Source organism: Oncorhynchus tshawytscha, linkage group LG13 (assembly GCF_018296145.1).
Source record: "Oncorhynchus tshawytscha isolate Ot180627B linkage group LG13, Otsh_v2.0, whole genome shotgun sequence".
In the NCBI taxonomy this organism is placed as follows: domain Eukaryota; kingdom Metazoa; phylum Chordata; class Actinopteri; order Salmoniformes; family Salmonidae; genus Oncorhynchus; species Oncorhynchus tshawytscha.
This window is the reverse complement of record NC_056441.1, coordinates 2,968,887-2,988,070: the sequence shown is the minus strand read 5'-3', so window position 1 is coordinate 2,988,070 and position 19,184 is coordinate 2,968,887. Positions and strand designations below refer to the sequence as shown.

At 45.2% G+C, this 19,184-nt stretch overlaps 1 protein-coding gene across 1 annotated transcript in view; it reads left to right on the top strand.

The window, feature by feature from the left end:
* The window catches only part of LOC112220687 (CUB and sushi domain-containing protein 2-like), a 927,456-nt gene that overhangs the window by 507,605 nt on the left and 400,667 nt on the right, over window positions 1-19,184 (top strand). Inside the window, 3 exon segments of the mRNA XM_042295064.1 lie at window positions 2,471-2,592; window positions 13,048-13,151; window positions 14,451-14,563. Coding sequence (XP_042150998.1) covers window positions 2,471-2,592; window positions 13,048-13,151; window positions 14,451-14,563 — 339 coding nt within the window.

The following is a 19,184-nucleotide window of genomic DNA, read 5'->3' as shown; positions in this document are numbered from 1 at the left end:
TCCACAGTACTGTAGTAATGCTCAGCCTTCTATATCCACAGTACTGTAGTAATGCTCAGCCTTGTATATCCACAGTACTGTAGTAATGCTCAGCCTTCTATATCCACAGTACTGTAGTAATGCTCAGCCTTCTATATCCACAGTACTGTAGTAATGCTCAGCCTTCTATATCCACAGTACTGTAGTAATGCTCAGCCTTCTATATCCACAGTACTGTAGTAATGCTCAGCCTTGTATATCCACAGTACTGTAGTAATGCTCAGCCTTCTATATCCACAGTACTGTAGTAATGCTCAGCCTTGTATATCCACAGTACTGTAGTAATGCTCAGCCTTGTATATCCACAGTACTGTAGTAATGCTCAGCCTTGTATATCCACAGTACTGAGGTAATGCTCAGCCTTGTATATCCACAGTACTGTAGTAATGCTCAGCCTTGTATATCCACAGTACTGTAGTAATGCTCAGCCTTGTATATCCACAGTACTGTAGTAATGCTCAGCCTTGTATATCCACAGTACTGAGGTAATGCTCAGCCTTGTTTATCCACAGTACTGTAGTAATGCTCAGCCTTGTATATCCACAGTACTGTAGTAATGCTCAGCCTTGTATATCCACAGTACTGAGGTAATGCTCAGCCTTGTATATCCACAGTACTGTAGTAATGCTCAGCCTTGTATATCCACAGTACTGAGGTAATGCTCAGCCTTGTATATCCACAGTACTGTAGTAATGCTCAGCCTTGTATATCCACAGTACTGTAGTAATGCTCAGCCTTGTATATCCACAGTACTGAGGTAATGCTCAGCCTTGTATATCCACAGTACTGTAGTAATGCTCAGCCTTCTATATCCACAGTACTGTAGTAATGCTCAGCCTTCTATATCCACAGTACTGTAGTAATGCTCAGCCTTGTATATCCACAGTAATGTAGTAATGCTCAGGACCGTCTGAATGTCTTCTATGATACATTCCAAATAGATCCTTCTTCCCTATATAGTGTGACCAGAGACAAAAAGTAGTGCACTACATGTGGAATAGTGTGCATTTTGGGACTGAACGCTATCTCTCTGAGCCCTTATTATCGTGATTGCAGGGTGATTAGACCAGCGTCACTGGAGCCACAATACAGATGGCGTATTAACAGGGGAGAGAATCAACCTCATTATGGACCTCGTTATTAACCAGAAATGGGGAATATAGTGTATTGGACTTTGCAGTTAACACACCTACACAGTATTATATTTCATTAAGGTCACCCTCACTGTCAGGACCACTCAAGTTAATTACTATTTTCCTTAAACTTTAAAATGAACGCCACCCATTATTTAATGTGGCTGGTGTTGGGGGGCATTTCATTTGAGGGGAGGCATTCCTCTAAGGACCTCTCCACTTCCGACATAACTGATTAAGAGTAGAGTCTGGGTCTAGACCTCTTAACTAACTCCATTTACCCCCAGACACCCAGGCCTTCATTAGACATGGCCTGCTTTAGTTTGAGGTGTTAAAAGTCCATTTCGGTGACCAAGGACAGAGTAGAGTAGAAGTCAGAATGCCCTCTAAAAGACAACTACTGCTGCTATAGGACCAATATCCAGCCATCCCTTATGTCCTGATCCCAGCCTTCTATACCTGATCCATCCATTATTCATGTCCTGATCCCAGCCTTCTATACCTGATCCATCTGTTCTTCATGTCCTGATCCCAGCCTTCTATACCTGATCCATCCGTTCTTCATGTCCTGATCCCAGCCTTCTATACCTGATCCATCCATTCTTCATGTCTTGATCCCAGCCTTCTATACCTGATCCAACCATGATTTAAGTCTTGATCCAAGCCTTCTATACCTGATCCAACCATGATTTAAGTCTTGATCCAAGCCTTCTATATCTGATCCAACCATTCTTTAATTCTTGATCCAAGCCTTCTATATCTGATCCAACCATGATTTAAGTCTTGATCCAAGCCTTCTATATCTGATCCAACCATTCTTTAAGTCTTGATCCAAGCCTTCTGTATCTGATCCATTCATCCCTTATCTCTTGATCCAACCATTCCTCATCTCTTGATCCAACCATTCCTTATCTCTTGATCCCTGCCTTCTCAAACAGCATTCACTACTTCAGACATAGTGCTTCACTCCAGTCTCTTGTGGGTTCGAGATGAGACAGGATAAGACCGGGTTTAGTTGGCCTGGTTTGGCTTAGCTGTGTTCTGTTATGGTGTTTGTTGGAGCCAAAGTCTACCTCTGTTGGGGTTGCTTTTTTGCTAACTAACTGTCCTCTTTGAATCTTTTTCAATGCCCTTTGGGTCAAATTATGAGATTATATACAGGTAAACATAGACATACCTGAAGCTAATTTGTACAGTATGTGGAAGTTTATTCACACAGTTCAATTGATAAGTAAATAGCCAACAGTGCTAACAGTGGCTAACAATAGCTAACAGTGTCATGTTATTTTCTCTTTCAGCTCCGATGTGTGGTGGTCAGCTGAGAGGCCCTAACGGTATCATCGCGTCACCAAACTACCCTGTCCAGTATGACAACAATGCTAACTGCACCTGGTTCATCACCGCTACAGACACCACCAAGGTATGGTCTCACATTGCTAATGCTATATGCTAATACTGAAAATGGTGTGTTAATGTTGCTATATGCCAATCCAGTACTATGTACAGAACTGACATGCTAAATGCTAATATTGACTACTTGGTGATTTTGTGACTACTTGCTTTGCTATGTTAATATTTACAACCGTCTGACATTATGACATGCTAATATGGAAATTATACTGAAAATGGAGTACTTAAAGTTAGTGATGCTATGCTACGCTAATATGTACTACTGTTTATGCACTACTTGTTTTCTTCTCTGATGGTAAGCTAAATGCTAATTGTGTTACTGCTAGAAAAGCAAATCAACATTTTATTGGTCACACACACAAATGTATTTATTGGTCACATACACATGGTTAGCAGATGTTAATGTGTGTAGCGAAATGCTTGTGTTTCTAGTTCTGACTGTGCAGTTATATCTAACAAGAAATCTAACAATTTCCTTATTCATTCACACTTGTGTGTATACGAATATGAGCGATGGCCGAACTGCATAGGCAAGATGCGGTAGATGGTATAGAGTACAGTATATACATATGAGATGAGTAATGTAGGGCATGTAAACATTATATAAAGTGGCATTTTTTAAAGTGACTTGTGGTACATTTATTAGATCAAACGTTTAATGATTAAAGTGGTTAGAGATGGAGTCAGTATGTTGGCAGCAGCCACTCACACAATGTTAGTGATGGCTGTTTAACTGTCTGATGGCCTTGAGATAGAAGCTGTTTTTCAGTCTCTCGGTCCCAGCTTTGATGCACCTGTACTGACCTCGCCTTCTGGATGATAGCAGGGTGAACAGGAAGTGGCTTGGCTGGTTGTTGTCCTCAATGATTTTTTTGGCCTTCCTGTGACATCGGGTGGTGTATGTGTCCTGGAGGGCAGGTAGTTTGCCCCCGGTGATGTGTTGTGCAGACCTCACTACCCTCTGGAGAGCCTTACGGTTGTGGGCAGAGCAGTTGCAGTACCAGGCAACAGTCCGACAGGATGCTCTCGATTGTGCATCTGTAAAAGTTTGTAAGTGTTTATGGGTGACAAGATACATTTCTTCAGCCTCTGTCTGTGTGGGTTTCAGTTTGTCTGACGTGTACGCAGAGGAACTTAAAACTTTACACCTTCTGTCCCGTCAATGTGGATAGGGGGGTGCTCCCTCTGCTGTTTCCTGAAGTCCACGATCATTTCCTTTGTTTAGTTGATGTTGAGTGTGAGGTGATTTTCCTGACACCACACTCCGAGGGCCCTCACCTCCTCCCTGTAGGCCGTCTCGTCATTGTTGGTAATCAAGCCTACCAATGTAGTGTCATCTGCAAACTTGAAGATTGAGTTGGAGGCGTGCGTGGCCATGCAGTCATGGGTGAACAGGGAGTACAGGAGAGGGCTGAGAACTCACTCTTGTGAGGCCCCAGTGTTGAAGATCAGCAGGTTGTTTCCTACCCTCACCACCTGTAATGCGTTTCCAAACCATCATTTTAAGTGTATATTCTTTACTCTGTCAGATCAGATCCACCTTTAAGTTGCTGTGTTACACACAAAGAGGGCACTGTGGCTGTAGAGCTTCTTTTGTGGACTAGTCAGATACAATATCCTGCAAAGGAGTTGGTGCAATGCCCTGCAAAGTAGTTGGTACAATGCCCTGCAAAGGAGTTGGTACAATGTCCTGCAAAGGAGCTGGTACAATGCCCTGCAAAGGAGTTGGTACAATGCCCTGCAAAGGAGTTGGTACAATGTCCTGCAAAGGAGTTGGTGCAATGCCCTGCAAAGGAGCTGGTACAATATCCTGCAAAGGAGTTGGTACAATATCCTGCAAAGGAGTTGGTACAATGCCCTGCAAAGGAGTTGGTACAATGCCCTGCAAAGGAGTTGGTACAATGCCCTGCAAATGAGTTGGTACAGTGCCCTGCAAAGGAGTTGGTACAATGCCCTGCAAAGGAGGTGGGAAATTACAGCTAGAGATGGATGGATGTTACGAATCCCTTTTGTCCCGACAGTCTAGGGGAGATGGTAACGAGACCCGTAACATAACTCATGCAAATTATAATAGTGAAAAAGTAAAAGTGAGGGTGAGGAAAAAAAAAAAAAAAAAAAAGCGAGGGAGAGCTTTGTATGCATCTCTGTGTGTGGAGTAAAGGTGGTCTAGAGTTGCTATCCCCTCTGGTTGATCATGTGACATGCTGGTAGAAATTAGGTGAAAAATGGATTCAAGTTTCCCTGCATTAAAGTCCCCGGCCACTAGGAGCACTGCCTCTGGATGAGCATGTTCATGTTTGCTTATGTCCCTGTACAGATCATTGACTGCGGTCTTAGTGCCAGCATCGGTTTGTGTTGGTAAATAGACAGCTGTATGAAAAATATAGATGAAAACTCTCTTGGTAAATTGTGTGGTCTATAGCTTATCATGAGATACTCTACCTCAGGTGAGCAAAACCTCGAGACTTCCTTAATATTAGATTTGGTGCACCAGCTGTTATTGACAAATAGACACAGACCACCAGCCCTTTATCTTACCGGAGGCAGCTGTTTGATTGATGGAACTAAATCAGCTGTATGACATTCATTCAGCCAAGACTCTGTGAAAAAATAAGATATTACAGTTTTTAATGTCCCGTTTGTAAAATCGTCTAGATCGGAGTTCAATCAATTTATTCTCCAGTTTATTGCATGTTGGCCAATAGGACGAATGGTAGAGGCACGTTGGCCAATAGGACAAATGGTAGAGGCACGTTGGCCAATAGGACGAATGGTAGAGGCACGTTGGCCAATAGGACGAATGGTAGAGGCACGTTGGCCAATAGGACAAATGGTAGAGGCACGTTGGCCAATAGGACGAATGGTAGAGGGCGGGTTACCAACTCGCTGACCAATTCTCATCAGGCACCCTGACCTGCTTCCCCTGTTCATGTGAATGATGGGGATTTGGGCCTGCTCTGGTATCTGGAGTAAATCCTTTGTATCGGTGTCTCCTCTTCATGTGAATGATGGGGATTTGGGCCTGCTTTGGTATCTGGAGTAAATCCTTCGCGTCAAAGAAAAAACATTTTCCAATTGATGTCCTGAAGCTCTTTTTAAAGAGAGGAGGTAAGAAACATTCTGTAAAAAAACAAACAGTTAGGGGCCAAACAGCAGCCTTCTCCTCAGGGACATTTGTGAAAATTATGCACTAAATGTTCAAATCTTGTTGATAATTTTGTTGCAACAATACTGGTCAAATTAAGATCCTACACATATATGTTTTTTGTAAGATGAAACTGCATTTTATCTGGTGATCCCTCCCTCCCTCCCTCCCTCCCTCCCTCCCTCCCTCCCTCCCTCCCTCCCTCCCTCCCTCCCTCCCTCCCTCCCTCCCTCCCTCCCTCCCTCCCTCCCTCCCTCCCTCCCTCCCTCCCTCCCTCCTCTCCCTCCCTCCCTCCCTCCCTCCCTCCCTCCCTCCCTACCTCCCTCCCTCCCTCCCTCCATAGTCCTGGCAATTTACATCAGTGACTGGGTTTACCATAAGACAGAATGCAATTTGCATTTTTATCAGCTTTTTCATTAGGCCTCTGCTCTCCCAGTAAACATAAAAAATCTGCCGGAAGTGTGGGGCAGTGTGGGGTGGTGTGGGGCAGTGTGGGGCAGTGTGGAGCAGTGTGGGGCGGTGTGGGGCAGTGTGGGGCAGTGTGGAGCAGTGTGGGGCCGTGTGGGGCAGTGTGGGGCAGTGTGGAGAAGTGTGGGGGCGGTGTGGGGCGGTGTGGGGCCATGTGGGGCAGTGTGGGGCCGTGTGGGGCCGTGTGGGGCAGTGTGGGGCAGTGTGGGGCAGTGTGGAGAAGTGTGGGGTAGTGTGGGGCGGTGTGGGGCGGTGTGGGGCGGTGTGGGGCCATGTGGGGCAGTGTGGGGCAGTGAGGGGCGGTGTGGGGTGGTGTGGAGCGGTGTGGGGGCGGTGTGGGGCGGTGAGGGCGGTGTGGAGCGGTGTGGGGCGGTGTGGGGCGGTGTGGGGGCGGTGTGGGGCAGTGTTGGGAAGTGAGGGGCGGTGTGGGGGCGGTGTGGAGCGGTGTGGGGAAGTGAGGGGCAGTGTGGGGAAGTGAGGGGCGGTGTGAGGCAGTGTGGGGGCGGTGTGGAGCGGTGTGGGGCGGTGAGGGGCGGTGAAGGGCGGTGTGGGGCGGTGTGGGGCAGTGTTGGGAAGTGAGGGGCGGTGTGGGGGCGGTGTGGAGCGGTGTGGGGAAGTGAGGGGCAGTGTGGGGAAGTGAGGGGCAGTGTGGGGCGGTGTGAGGCGGTGTTGGGCTGTGGGGCAGTGTGGGGCAGTGTGGGGCAGTGAGGGGAAGTGAGGGGCAGTGTGGGGCAGTGTGGGGGCGGTGTAGGGCGGTGTGGGGCAGTGTGGGGCGGTGTGGGGCAGTGTAGGGTGGTGTGGGGCAGTGTGGGGCGGTGTGGGGCAGCTCATTTGAATTGGAAGACTACACAGCCCCTGTTGATTTGGTTCGTGTTTTTTCCTTCTTCATCCTTATTTACTGATTTTATGTTAAAATGTATTATTTATTATAATCAGTTCCCGAAGAAGCATTTAGATTATTGAACTCGTCCCTGAATTTCTCGTGAGCCAATGAGCTCAGTTGAGTAGATATATTTCCTGGGTAGAAAAGTGAATGCATAAATCCATCCTTACATGTACTCAGTCTTGTGATGGATATATTCAACTTGTGGTGCTGCTCTATACTTCACTGGAAGTTACTGGAAATGGCCCACAATGGGATTTCGTGATTTAGTGACTCACCTTGGTGATTCTGAGGGTTGGCTGTTTCTTAAATCACAACATTTTCTCTGCCAAGATCACTACTTTGAGTTACGTTGCATCTAGTAGTGCACTACAAAAGGAATAGTGTTCCACTTGGGATATAGCCTCTGAGTTGCTGAATTAGACAGATGTGTTCTATCTCGTTAGGTGACATCATCAGGTCAGACTCAGGGTACTACTCACTATTCACTGCCTTGATTGGTTGAGGGACGAGCGTTTCATAGGAGTGACACCACTTGTCGGATTAGAAGATGGAGGGATAGAGGGGTGGGTGGATAGAGGGATAGAGGATGGAGGATAGAGGGGTGGGTGGATAGAGGGATAGAGGATGGAGGATAGAGGATGGGTGGAGGGGATAGAGGATGGAGGATGGGTGGATAGAGGGATAGAGGATGGAGGATAGATGGGTGGATAGAGGGATAGAGGATGGAGGATAGAGGATAGATAGGGGATAGAGGATGGAGGATAGAGGATGGAGGATGGAGGATAGAGGATAGAGGGATAGAGGATGGAGGGATAGAGGGGTGGGTGGATAGAGGGATAGAGGATGGAGGATAGAGGGGATAGAGGGATAGAGGGATAGAGGATGGAGGGATAGAGGGGGGTGGGTGGATAGGAGGGATAGGATGGATAGAGGGATAGAGGATGGAGGGATAGGGATAGAGGGATGGATGGAGGATAGAGGGATAGAGGGATAGAGGATGGAGGGATTGAGGGATAGAGGAACAGAGGATGGAGGAATAGAGGGTGGAGGGATAGAGGATGGAGGGATAGAGGATGGAGGGATAGAAGGGTGGGTGGATGGAGGATAGAGGTATAGAGGATGGAGGATAGAGGGACAGAGGAATAGAGGATGGAGGATCGAGGATAGAGGGATGGAGGATGGAGGATAGAAGGATAGAGGAATAGAGGAATAGAGGATGGAGGATAGAAGGATAGAGGAATAGAGGATGGAGGATAGAGGATGGAGGATAGAGGGATAGATGATTAGAGGATGGAGTGATTAAGGGATAGAGGATGGAGGATAGAGGAAGGAGGGATAGAGGATGGAGGGATAGAGGATGGAGGGATAGAGGATGGAGGGATAGAGGATAGAGGGATAGAGTATGGAGGGATAGAGGATGGAGGGATGGAGGATAGAGGGATAGAGGATGGAGGGATAGAGGGATAGAGGGATAGAGGATGGATGGATAGAGGATGGAGGGATAGAGGATGGAGGGATAGAGGGATAGAGGATGGAGGGATAGAGGATGTAGGGATAGAGGGATAGAGTGACAGATGGATTATACCAGTGGTTCCCAAACTTTGTATAGTCCCGTACCCCTTCAAACATTCAACCTCTAGCTGCGTACCCCCTCTAGCACCAGGGTCAGCTGTACCCCCTCTAGCACCAGGGTCAGCTGTACCCCCTCTAGCACCAGGGTCAGCTGTACCCCCTCTAGCACCAGGGTCGGCTGTACCCCTCTAGCACCAGGGTCGGCTGTACCCCCTCTAGCACCAGGGTCAGCTGTACCCCCTCTAGCACCAGGGTCAGCTGTACCCCTCTAGCACCAGGGTCAGCTGTACCCCCTCTAGCACCAGGGTCAGGCTGTACCCCTCTAGCACCAGGGTCAGCTGTACCCCCTCTAGCACCAGGGTCACCTGTACCCCCTCTAGCACCAGGGTCAGCTGTACCCCCTCTAGCACCAGGGTCAGCTGTACCCCCTCTAGCACCAGGGTCAGCTGTACCCCCTCTAGCACCAGGGTCAGCTGTACCCCCTCTAGCACCAGGGTCAGCTCACTCTCAAATGTTGTTTTTTGCCATAATTGTAAGCCAGCCACACAAACGCTATACGATACATTTACAAAACATAAGAATTAATGTGAGGTTTTGTCACAAATTGGCTCGTGGGAAGTGACATAAAGCTCCTACAGGAAGTGACATAGAGCTCTTACAGGAAGTGACATAGAGCTCTTACAGGAAGTGACATAGAGCTCCTACAGGAAGTTACATAAAGCTATTACAGGAAGTGACATAGAGCTCTTACAGGAAGTGACATAGAGCTCCTACAGGAAGTGACATAGAGCTCTTACAGGAAGTGACATAGAGCTCTTACAGGAAGTGACATGGAGCTCCTACAGGAAGTTAAATAAAGCTATTACAGGAAGTGACATAGAGCTCTTACAGGAAGTGACATGGAGCTCCTACAGGAAGTTAAATAAAGCTATTACAGGAAGTGACATAGAGCTCCTACAGGAAGTGACATAGAGCTTTTACATGAAGTGACATAGAGCTCTTACAGGAAGTGGCATAGAGCTCTTACAGGAAGTGACATTGAGCTCTAACAGGAAGTGACATTGAGCTCTAACAGGAAGTGACATTGAGCTCTTACAAGACCAGGACACAAATAATAATATAACATGAATCAATCATTTTGCTCTTTATTTAACTCTCATATAAAACTGTATTTGTTCATCATAAAACTCATGTGTCTTATTTTTCAAATATGCATATTTCATTTCCAAATGTCTGCGCAAGAGTGAAGGTTACCCACAAGAGAGTAACGGTGAATGTGATTGGATGTTAATTATTTGACTAGGCCACCTGTATTTGACATTGTGTTATTTCACTGAACACTAAATGGTTTTATTTTATTTTTGGCAGTGAAACGAGGCTATTCAGGTGGGAAAAATAACCTCACCCAAATGTATAGCCCCGTTGGAAAATACAAATGGACTGTTGGAAAATGTGAAGCACATTTTTATTTGGTTTACCCTCAATGGCATTGCATTGTGTGTGTGGCACTTTGGGAGTAGCCAGGAATAGCCGGATTAGAGGATGGAGAGATAGTGGATTAGAGGATTAGAGGAATAGAGGGATGGATGGATTAGAGGATAGCGGGATGGATGGATTAGAGGATAGAGGGATGGATGGATTAGAGGATAGAGGGATGGATGGATTAGAGGATAGATGGATTAGAGGATAGAGGGATGGATGGATTAGAGGATAGAGGGATGGATGGATTAGAGGATGGATGGAATAGAGGATAGAGGGATAGAGGGATGGATGGGTTGGAGGATAGAGGAATAGAGGGATGGATGGATTAGAGGATAGAGGGATGGATGGATTAGAGGATAGAGGGATGGATGGATTAGAGGATAGAGGGATGGATGGATTAGAGGATAGAGGGATAGAGGGATGGATGGATTAGAGGATAGAGGGATGGATGGATTAGAGGATAGAGGGATGGATGGGTTAGAGGATAGAGGGATGGATGGATTAGAGGATAGAGGGATGGATGGATTAGAGGATAGAGGGATGGATGGATTAGAGGATAGAGGGATGGATTAGAGGATAGAGGGATGGATGGATTAGAGGATAGAGGGATAGAGGGATGGATGGATTAGAGGATAGAGGGATGGATGGATGGATTAGAGGATAGAGGGATGGATGGATTAGAGGATAGAGGGATGGATGGATTAGAGGATGGATGGAATAGAGGATAGAGGGATAGAGGGATGGATGGGTTGGAGGATAGAGGAATAGATGGATGGGTTAGAGGATAGAGGGATGGATTAGAGGATAGAGGGATGGATTGGAGGATAGAGGGATGGATGGGTTAGAGGATAGAGGGATGGATGGATTAGAGGATAGAGGGATGGATGGATTAGAGGATAGAGGGATGGATGGATTAGAGGATAGATGGATAGAGGGATGGATGGATTAGAGGATAGAGGGATGGATGGATTAGAGGATAGAGGGATGGATGGATTAGAGGATAGAGGGATGGATGGGTTAGAGGATAGAGGGATGGATGGATTAGAGGATAGAGGGATGGATGGATTAGAGGATAGAGGGATGGATGGATTAGAGGATAGAGGGATGGATTAGAGGATAGAGGGATGGATGGATTAGAGGATAGAGGGATAGAGGGATGGATGGATTAGAGGATAGAGGGATGGATGGATTAGAGGATAGATGGATAGAGGGATGGATGGATTAGAGGATAGAGGGATGGATGGATTAGAGGATAGAGGGATGGATGGATTAGAGGATAGAGGGATGGATGGATTAGAGGATAGAGGGATGGATGGATTAGAGGATAGAGGGATGGATGGATTAGAGGATGAAGGGACAGAGGGATTGATGGATTAGAGGATGAAGGGACAGAGGGATTGATGGATTAGGGAAATTCCTTGACCCTGGTTGCAGAACATATACAGTTGCAGTCAGAAGTTTACGTACACGTAGGTTGGAGTCATTAAAACTAGTTTACATACACTTAGGTTGGAGTCATTAAAACTAGTTTACATACACTCAGGTTGGAGTCATTACAACTAGTTAACATACACTTAGGTTGGAGTCATTAAACCTTGTTTTTCAACCACTCCACAAATGTCTTGCTAACAAACTATAATTGTGGCAAGTCGGTTAGGACATCTACTTTGTACATGACACAATTCATTTTTCCAACAATTGTTTACAGACAGATTATTTCACTGTATCACAATTCCAGTGGGTCAGAAGTTTAAATACACTAAGTTGACTGTGCCTTTAAACAGTTTGGAAAAATCCAGAAAATTATGTCATGGCTTTAGAAGCTTTTGATAGGCTAATTGACATAATTTGAGACAATTGGAGGTGTACCTGTGGATGTATTTCAAGGACTACCTTCAAACTCAGTGCCTCTTTGCTTGACATCATGGAAAAATCTAAAGAAATCAGCCAAGACCTCAGAAAAATAATTCTAGACCTCCACAAGTCTGGTTCATCCTTGGGAGCAATTTCCAAACACCTGAAGGTACCACGTTCATCTGTACAAACAATAGTACGCAAGTATAAACACCATGGGACCACGCAGACGTCATACTGCTCAGGAAGGAGACGCGCTCTGTCTCCTAGAGATGAACGTACTTTGGTGCTTAAAGTTCAAATCAATCCCAGAACAACAGCAAAGGACCTTGTGAAGATGCTGGAGGAAACAGGTACAAAAGTATCTATATCCACAGTAAAACGAGTCCAATATCGACATAACCTGAATGGCCGCTCAGCAAGGAAGAAGCCACTCCTCCAAAACCACCATAAAAAAGCCAGACTACGGTTTGCAACTGCACATGGGGACAAAGATTGTACTTTTTAGAGAAATGTCTTCTGGTCTGATAAAACAAAAATAGAACTATTTGGTCATAATGACCATCGTTACAACAAAGTCAAGGTATTGGAGCGGCCATCACAAAGTCCTGACCTCTATCATATAGAAAATGTGTGGGCAGAACTGAAAATCATGTGCGAGCAAGGAGGACTGACTCAGTTACACCAGCTCTGTCAGGAGGAATGGGCCAAAATTCACCCAACTTATTGTGGGAAGCTTGTGGAAGGCTACCTGCAACGTTTGACCCAAGTTAAACAATTTAAAGGCAATGCTACTAAATACTATTTGAGTGTATGTAAACATCTGACCCACTGGGAATGTGATGAAAGAAATAAAAGCTAAAATAAATCATGCTCTGTACAATTATTCTGACATTTCACATTCTTAAAAATAAAGTGAGAGAGTAAGAGAGAGAGAGAGAGAGAGAGAGAGACAGAGAGAGAGAGAGAGAGAGAGCAATGCAGAGAATACATAAAATGAATGATATTTATATATTTGTGTAACCAGTTGGCGTTCTGACGTCGTTACTGTCACCTAGGTGATCAAACTGACCTTTGAGGACTTTGACCTGGAGCGTGGTTACGATACGTTGACGGTTGGAGACGGAGCCGCGGTCGGAGACCAGAAGACCGTCTTTCACGTGTGAGTTTCAGCCTCTCTGCTTCCTGTATCATTTATTTATTTGTCCTTTTTCTTGTTCTCACATTTCTCACACAATTTTCTTGTGAATCTTCTTACCCGCTCTTTCCCTCCTTCAGTTTGACTTGCTTTCCACCCACCTCTCTGTCTCTTTCTCGATCACCCACTTACCCTCTCTCTCTCTCTGTCACTCTCTTTCTTTCCTCTTTCTCCATATCTGTCTGGCCATCTCTATCCTACCTTCTCTCTCTGACCTCTCTCCCTCCCTCAATCCCTCCTCCCCTACATTCCTCCTCTCCCTCCTCCTCCTCCTCCTCCTCCCCCACCTCCTCCTCGTCCCCCACGTCCACTTCCTCCTCCTCCCCCACCTCCTCCTCCTCCCCCACCTCCTCCTCTCCTCCTCTCCCTCCTCCCCTTCCTCCTCCTCTCCTCCTCCCCACCTCCTCCTCTCCTCCTCCTCCTCCCTCACCTCCTCCTCTCCCCTCCCCCTCCTCCTCCTCCCTCCTCCCCCACCTCCTCCTCTCCTCCTCCCCCCCCTCCTCCTCTCCTCCTCTCCCTCCTCCTCCTCCCCCACCTCCCTACCACCTTCCATCTCCCTCCATCCATCTATTTCTGTCCATTTCATCACCTCCAGGACCAGTAGTGCGTGAAAGATAGATCCAGTGCCACATTGTCAATCCCTGCTCCCCTCAATGTTAAAACAAGATCACGGCCGTTCGCCACGTCGCGTTGCATATTGATGTGTCCTAATGGAGTTTGCTCCAACAGATGCTCCATAACGTTTCACTGGGTGTTGTTATTAATTGTGCTGAAATTTACGGCCTTAATAAAATTTTATAGATCGATTTTTATGTAGTGAGGCTTTAGGTTGTTGTGGAGGAGGAGGGGAGGAGAGGGGGAGAGAGAGGGGAGAGAGGGAGGGATCCCTAAGTATCCCTAGGTGTGCTCTCACAGGCATAGACACACTAACACAGGCACCGGCACACTCCCATGGGCACCAACACACTCCCATGGGCACCAACACACTAACACAGGCACAGACACACTCACACAGACACAGACATACTCACACAGGCACAGACACACTCACACAGACACACTAACACAGGCACAGACAGACTCACACTCACACAGACACACTCACACAGGCACAGACACACTCGCACTCACACGGACACACTCACACAGACACAGACACACTCACACAGACACACTCACACAGGCACAGACACACTCAGACAGACACAGACACACTAACACAGGCACAGACACACTCACACATCTTCCCCCTGTCTCCTTCAGCCTATCAGGGATCACTACTCCAGACCTGGTGGTCAGCACCAGTCATCAGATGTGGCTCAACTTCAAGACTGACGACACCAGTGGCTCTCTGGGCTTCAAGGTGTCTTATCAAGGTGAGCTGATGAAGGTGATGATGATGATGATGATGATGATGATGGGTTTTGTTTCTGGTAATATCCCGCCAAAAGAAACACTTTGCTCCATCTTCCTCTCTGATTCTCATCTTCGCTGACTGTTAGAAGTGTGTGTGTGTGTGTGTGTGTGTGTGTGTGTGTGTGTGTGCGTACACATAATACTTTAGTGAGTCTAGCCATATCTCCTCTTGACGATGAGCTGGCCTCATGTTTCTGCTCTTTCTGACCAGGTGAATCCAGGTGAAAGCTATGATCCCTTATTGATCCCACTTGTTAAATCCACTTCAATCAGTGTAGTTGAAGGGGAGGAGAATTGAGGTTGAATTAGGATGTTTAAGCCAATCAGTGTAGATAAAGGGGAGGGGACAGGTTTTAAGCCTTGAGACAAATGAGACATGGATTGTGTGTTTGCCATTCAGAGGGTGAATGGACAAGACAAAGGATTTAAATTGCCTTTTGAACAGGGTATGGTAGTAGGGGACAGGCGCACCGGTTTGTGTCAAGAACTGCAACGCTGCTGGGTTTTTCATGCTCAACAGTTTCCCATATGTATCCAGAATGGTCCACCACCCAAAAGCACAACCAGCCAACTTGACACAACTGTGGGAAGCATTGGAGTCAACGTGGCCCAGCATCCTTGTGGGCAAAAGGGAGTGCAACTTAATATTAGGAAGGTGTTCTTAATGTTTCGTACCCTCAGTGTATACTGTTGTTTCATCTGTAGTTCTAACACACACACGCACGCACGCACGCACGCACGCACGCACGCACGCACACACACACACACACACACACACACACACACACACACACACACACACACACACACACACACACACACTGTTATATCGTGTTGCTTCCTGTATGTTTTAACACCCAGAAGAAAGTAGAGGGGCAGAACTGCTTTGAAACAATGAGATCAGCTTTAATGAAGGAGAATAATTACTCTGAAGCATTTTTTTTCTCCCTTTAGTGATTGAGGATTCCCAAAAATGTACTTCAATTTGAATAACTTTGCATATTTTCTAGATTATCTGGTGTAGACATAATACAGACACACAGACAGAGAAGAACACACACACACACACACACAAAGACACAAAGACACACAGACAGACAGACAGACAGACAGACAGACAGACAGACAGACAGACAGACAGACAGACAAACATAGAGACACACACACACACACAGACAGACAAATACACACAGAGACAGACACACACACAGACACACATACAATGATGTTAGGACTCAGGACCCCTGTCACATGATGTTAGGAAACACAGGACCCCTGTCACATGATGTTAGGACTCAGGACCCCTGTCACATGATGTTAGGACTCAGGACCCCTGTCACATGACGTTAGGACTCAGGACCCCTGTCACATGACGTTAGGACTCATGAACCCTGTCACATGACGTTAGGACTCAGGACCCCTGTCACATGATGTTAAACAGACAGGTTTAATTGGTGTTGGACATTTAGGCTGCTGACGTCATGCAGCCTGTCGTCTTTTTTTTTGTTGATACTGTTTTTTTTTTAGGTCGGACGACAATAGAATGTTCTTGATGTCACCGTGACAACTGTCCAAAAACATGACAATAGACCTAGTAGAAACCAGTCTTTAGTCTTGAAATCTTTGGTTGTTTAGTGCACTACTGTACTCACTCTGTTTACTACACTACAGTACTCACACTACCGTACTCACTCTATTTAGAACACTACAGTACTCACACTACAGTACTCACTCTGTTTAGTGCACTACTGTACTCACTCTGTTTACTACACTACAGTACTCACTCTGTTTATTACACTACCGTACTCACTCTATTTAGTACACTACAGTACTCACTCTGTTTACTACACTACAGTACTCACTCTGTTTACTACACTACCGTACTCACTCTATTTAGTACACTACAGTACTCACTCTATTTATTACACTACCATACTCACTCTGTTTAGTACACTACCGTACTCACTCTATTTAGTACACTACAGTACTCACTCTATTTATTACACTACCATACTCACTCTGTTTAGTACACTACAGTACTCAGTCTGTTTACTACACTACCGTACTCACTCTGTTTAGTACACTACAGTACTCACTCTGTTTACTACACTACAGTACTCACTCTGTTTAGTACACTACAGTACTCACACTACCGTACTCACTCTGTTTACTACACTACAGTACTCACTCTGTTTACTACACTACAGTACTCACTCTGTTTACTACACTACAGTACTCACTCTGTTTACTACACTACAGTACTCACACTACCTCACTCTGTTTACTCACTCTGTTTAGCACACTACAGTACTCACTCTATTTAGAACACTACAGTACTCACTCTGTTTAGTACACTACAGTACTCACTCTGTTTAGTACACTACAGTACTCACACTACCGTACTCACTCTGTTTACTACACTACCATACTCACTCTGTTTAGCACACTACAGTACTCACTCTGTTTAGTACACTACCGTACTCACACTACCGTACTCACTCTGTTTAGTACACTACAGTACTCACTCTGTTTAGTACACAACAGTACTCACACTACCGTACTCACTCTGTTTAGCACACTACAGTACTCCCTCTGTTTAGCACATGGCCTCACATGTGAATCATTAAAGAGGGGCTAAGGCGGGGCTAAGGCTTAAGAGGGTGTGAACGATGCTGATGCTGAATGGGTTTAAAACAAAGCTCTTCAGTAGGTGTACCAAAACATTCAAAGTGCCATTTTCTCAAAGGTGAGTTTCTAAGTTTATCAACTTTCAAAGCAGAATGACTTTGCCATTGTTCCTCAACTGTAGAGTATAATATATCACTTTGTAGCTTTGAGTCTCTACTTTAAATCCAATGTAATGAAACACAATGTCCAAATGTTGCAACATAAGTCCCAATCGAGCCGGTCGGTCACGTATGCAGACACATCAAAGGACTTATATCCTTCCTTTTCTCTCTTTGTGTTTTCATATTTCTTCCCTACTTTCTCCCGGGTGTTCAAATTGTAGTGTGGAAGAATAGGTTCAGATCGACTGGAGGGACTTCATTTTCAATGAGGCTGATGTAGCTGCAGTCTGTCTGTACTGATACTCAATAACAGCCAGGTCGCTCAAGATTCAAGGCGAAATTTGACGTCCATTCTGGTACCCAGGACCATCTGGCGATGACTTAAAAACCGGCCACTAGGGGCAACGGTGAGTGCTATTACCACCATGCAGCTGCGAGCTCCATTTTTTTTTATTATTAATTTTTGTTTTAACCGAAACCTCAAATCTAATATTAACGATTTGAATAATTGTCTAAACTTAAACGTGGACATATCTACTGTACACACAATAATACCAAAGTCAATATTAGCACGTGAAGTAGCTAGCTAGCTAGCTGTAAAATCACCTAAACAAACTGCACTATCAATTTAGGAGTCTGTCTCATCCGAGTTCAACTTGGAAACTCTGCTGCCCAGAGCGAGTGCAGAGTACATTGCTATGGCAACAGAGGCCCTTTCCCACGTTTCCCACTGAGGGAACAGGACACTTTGGGAGATAATACTTGAAGGAGGAACTGAGTTGAATAATTTGATACACTGATTAGATTGTGCACATCTAATGTGAATAATGTACTTTGTCATGCCAATATAAACGGATGGATGTGTTCTAGACAAGTGTGGCCATACCATCTGTTGGCTGATTTGACAATCTGAAATGCAGGTAATGATTTTAAAAAGAGTTATGAAATGTGATAGTGTGTTTTCTGCTGTCTCCAGTGACCAGAACCATGTACTGTAGCTATGACGTGTTCCTACAGAATTTCCTGATTTCTCAGGCTGACCAATCAGAAGTTAGATTTCTCAGACTGACCAATCAGAAGTTAGATTTCTCAGACTGACCAATCAGAAGTTAGTTTTCTCAGACTGACCAATCAGAAGTTAGATTTCTCAGACTGACCAATCAGAAGTTAGTTTTCTCAGACTGACCAATCAAAAGTTAGATTTCTCAGACTGACCAATCAAAAGTTAGATTTCTCAACTGACCAATCAGAAGTTAGATTTCTCAGACTGACCAATCAGAAGTTAGATTTCTCAGACTGACCAATCAGAGGTTATTTTACCACTGATAGAACATACATTTCCACCAACAGCAGTTTCATGGCTTGTTATTCTGGGAAATATCCTTTTAACCCCCCTATCCAATGCAAATGTTTTCATTTCCATATCAAATCATTTCTGGGTAACAATGAAGTACCTTATTGTTTTTTTTTTTTTTTTTTCTCCAATAAAAATAGTCTAAAATGAAATCAAAATTAAAAAAGCTTTTTAGCAAAGACCAATGCGTGGTTGTGAGGGTTAACTGTTGTTTGGAACTCTCTTTTGTATTGGTCCATTAACTAATCTACTTCCTGTTGTTTGTCTCTTTTGTATTGGTCCATTAACTAATCTACTTCCTGTTGTTTGTCTCTTTTGTATTGGTCCATTAACTAATCTACTTCCTGTTGTTTGTCTCTTTTGTATTGGTCCATTAACTAATCTACTTCCTGTTGTTTGTCTCTTTTGTATTGGTCCATTAACTAATCTACTTCCTGT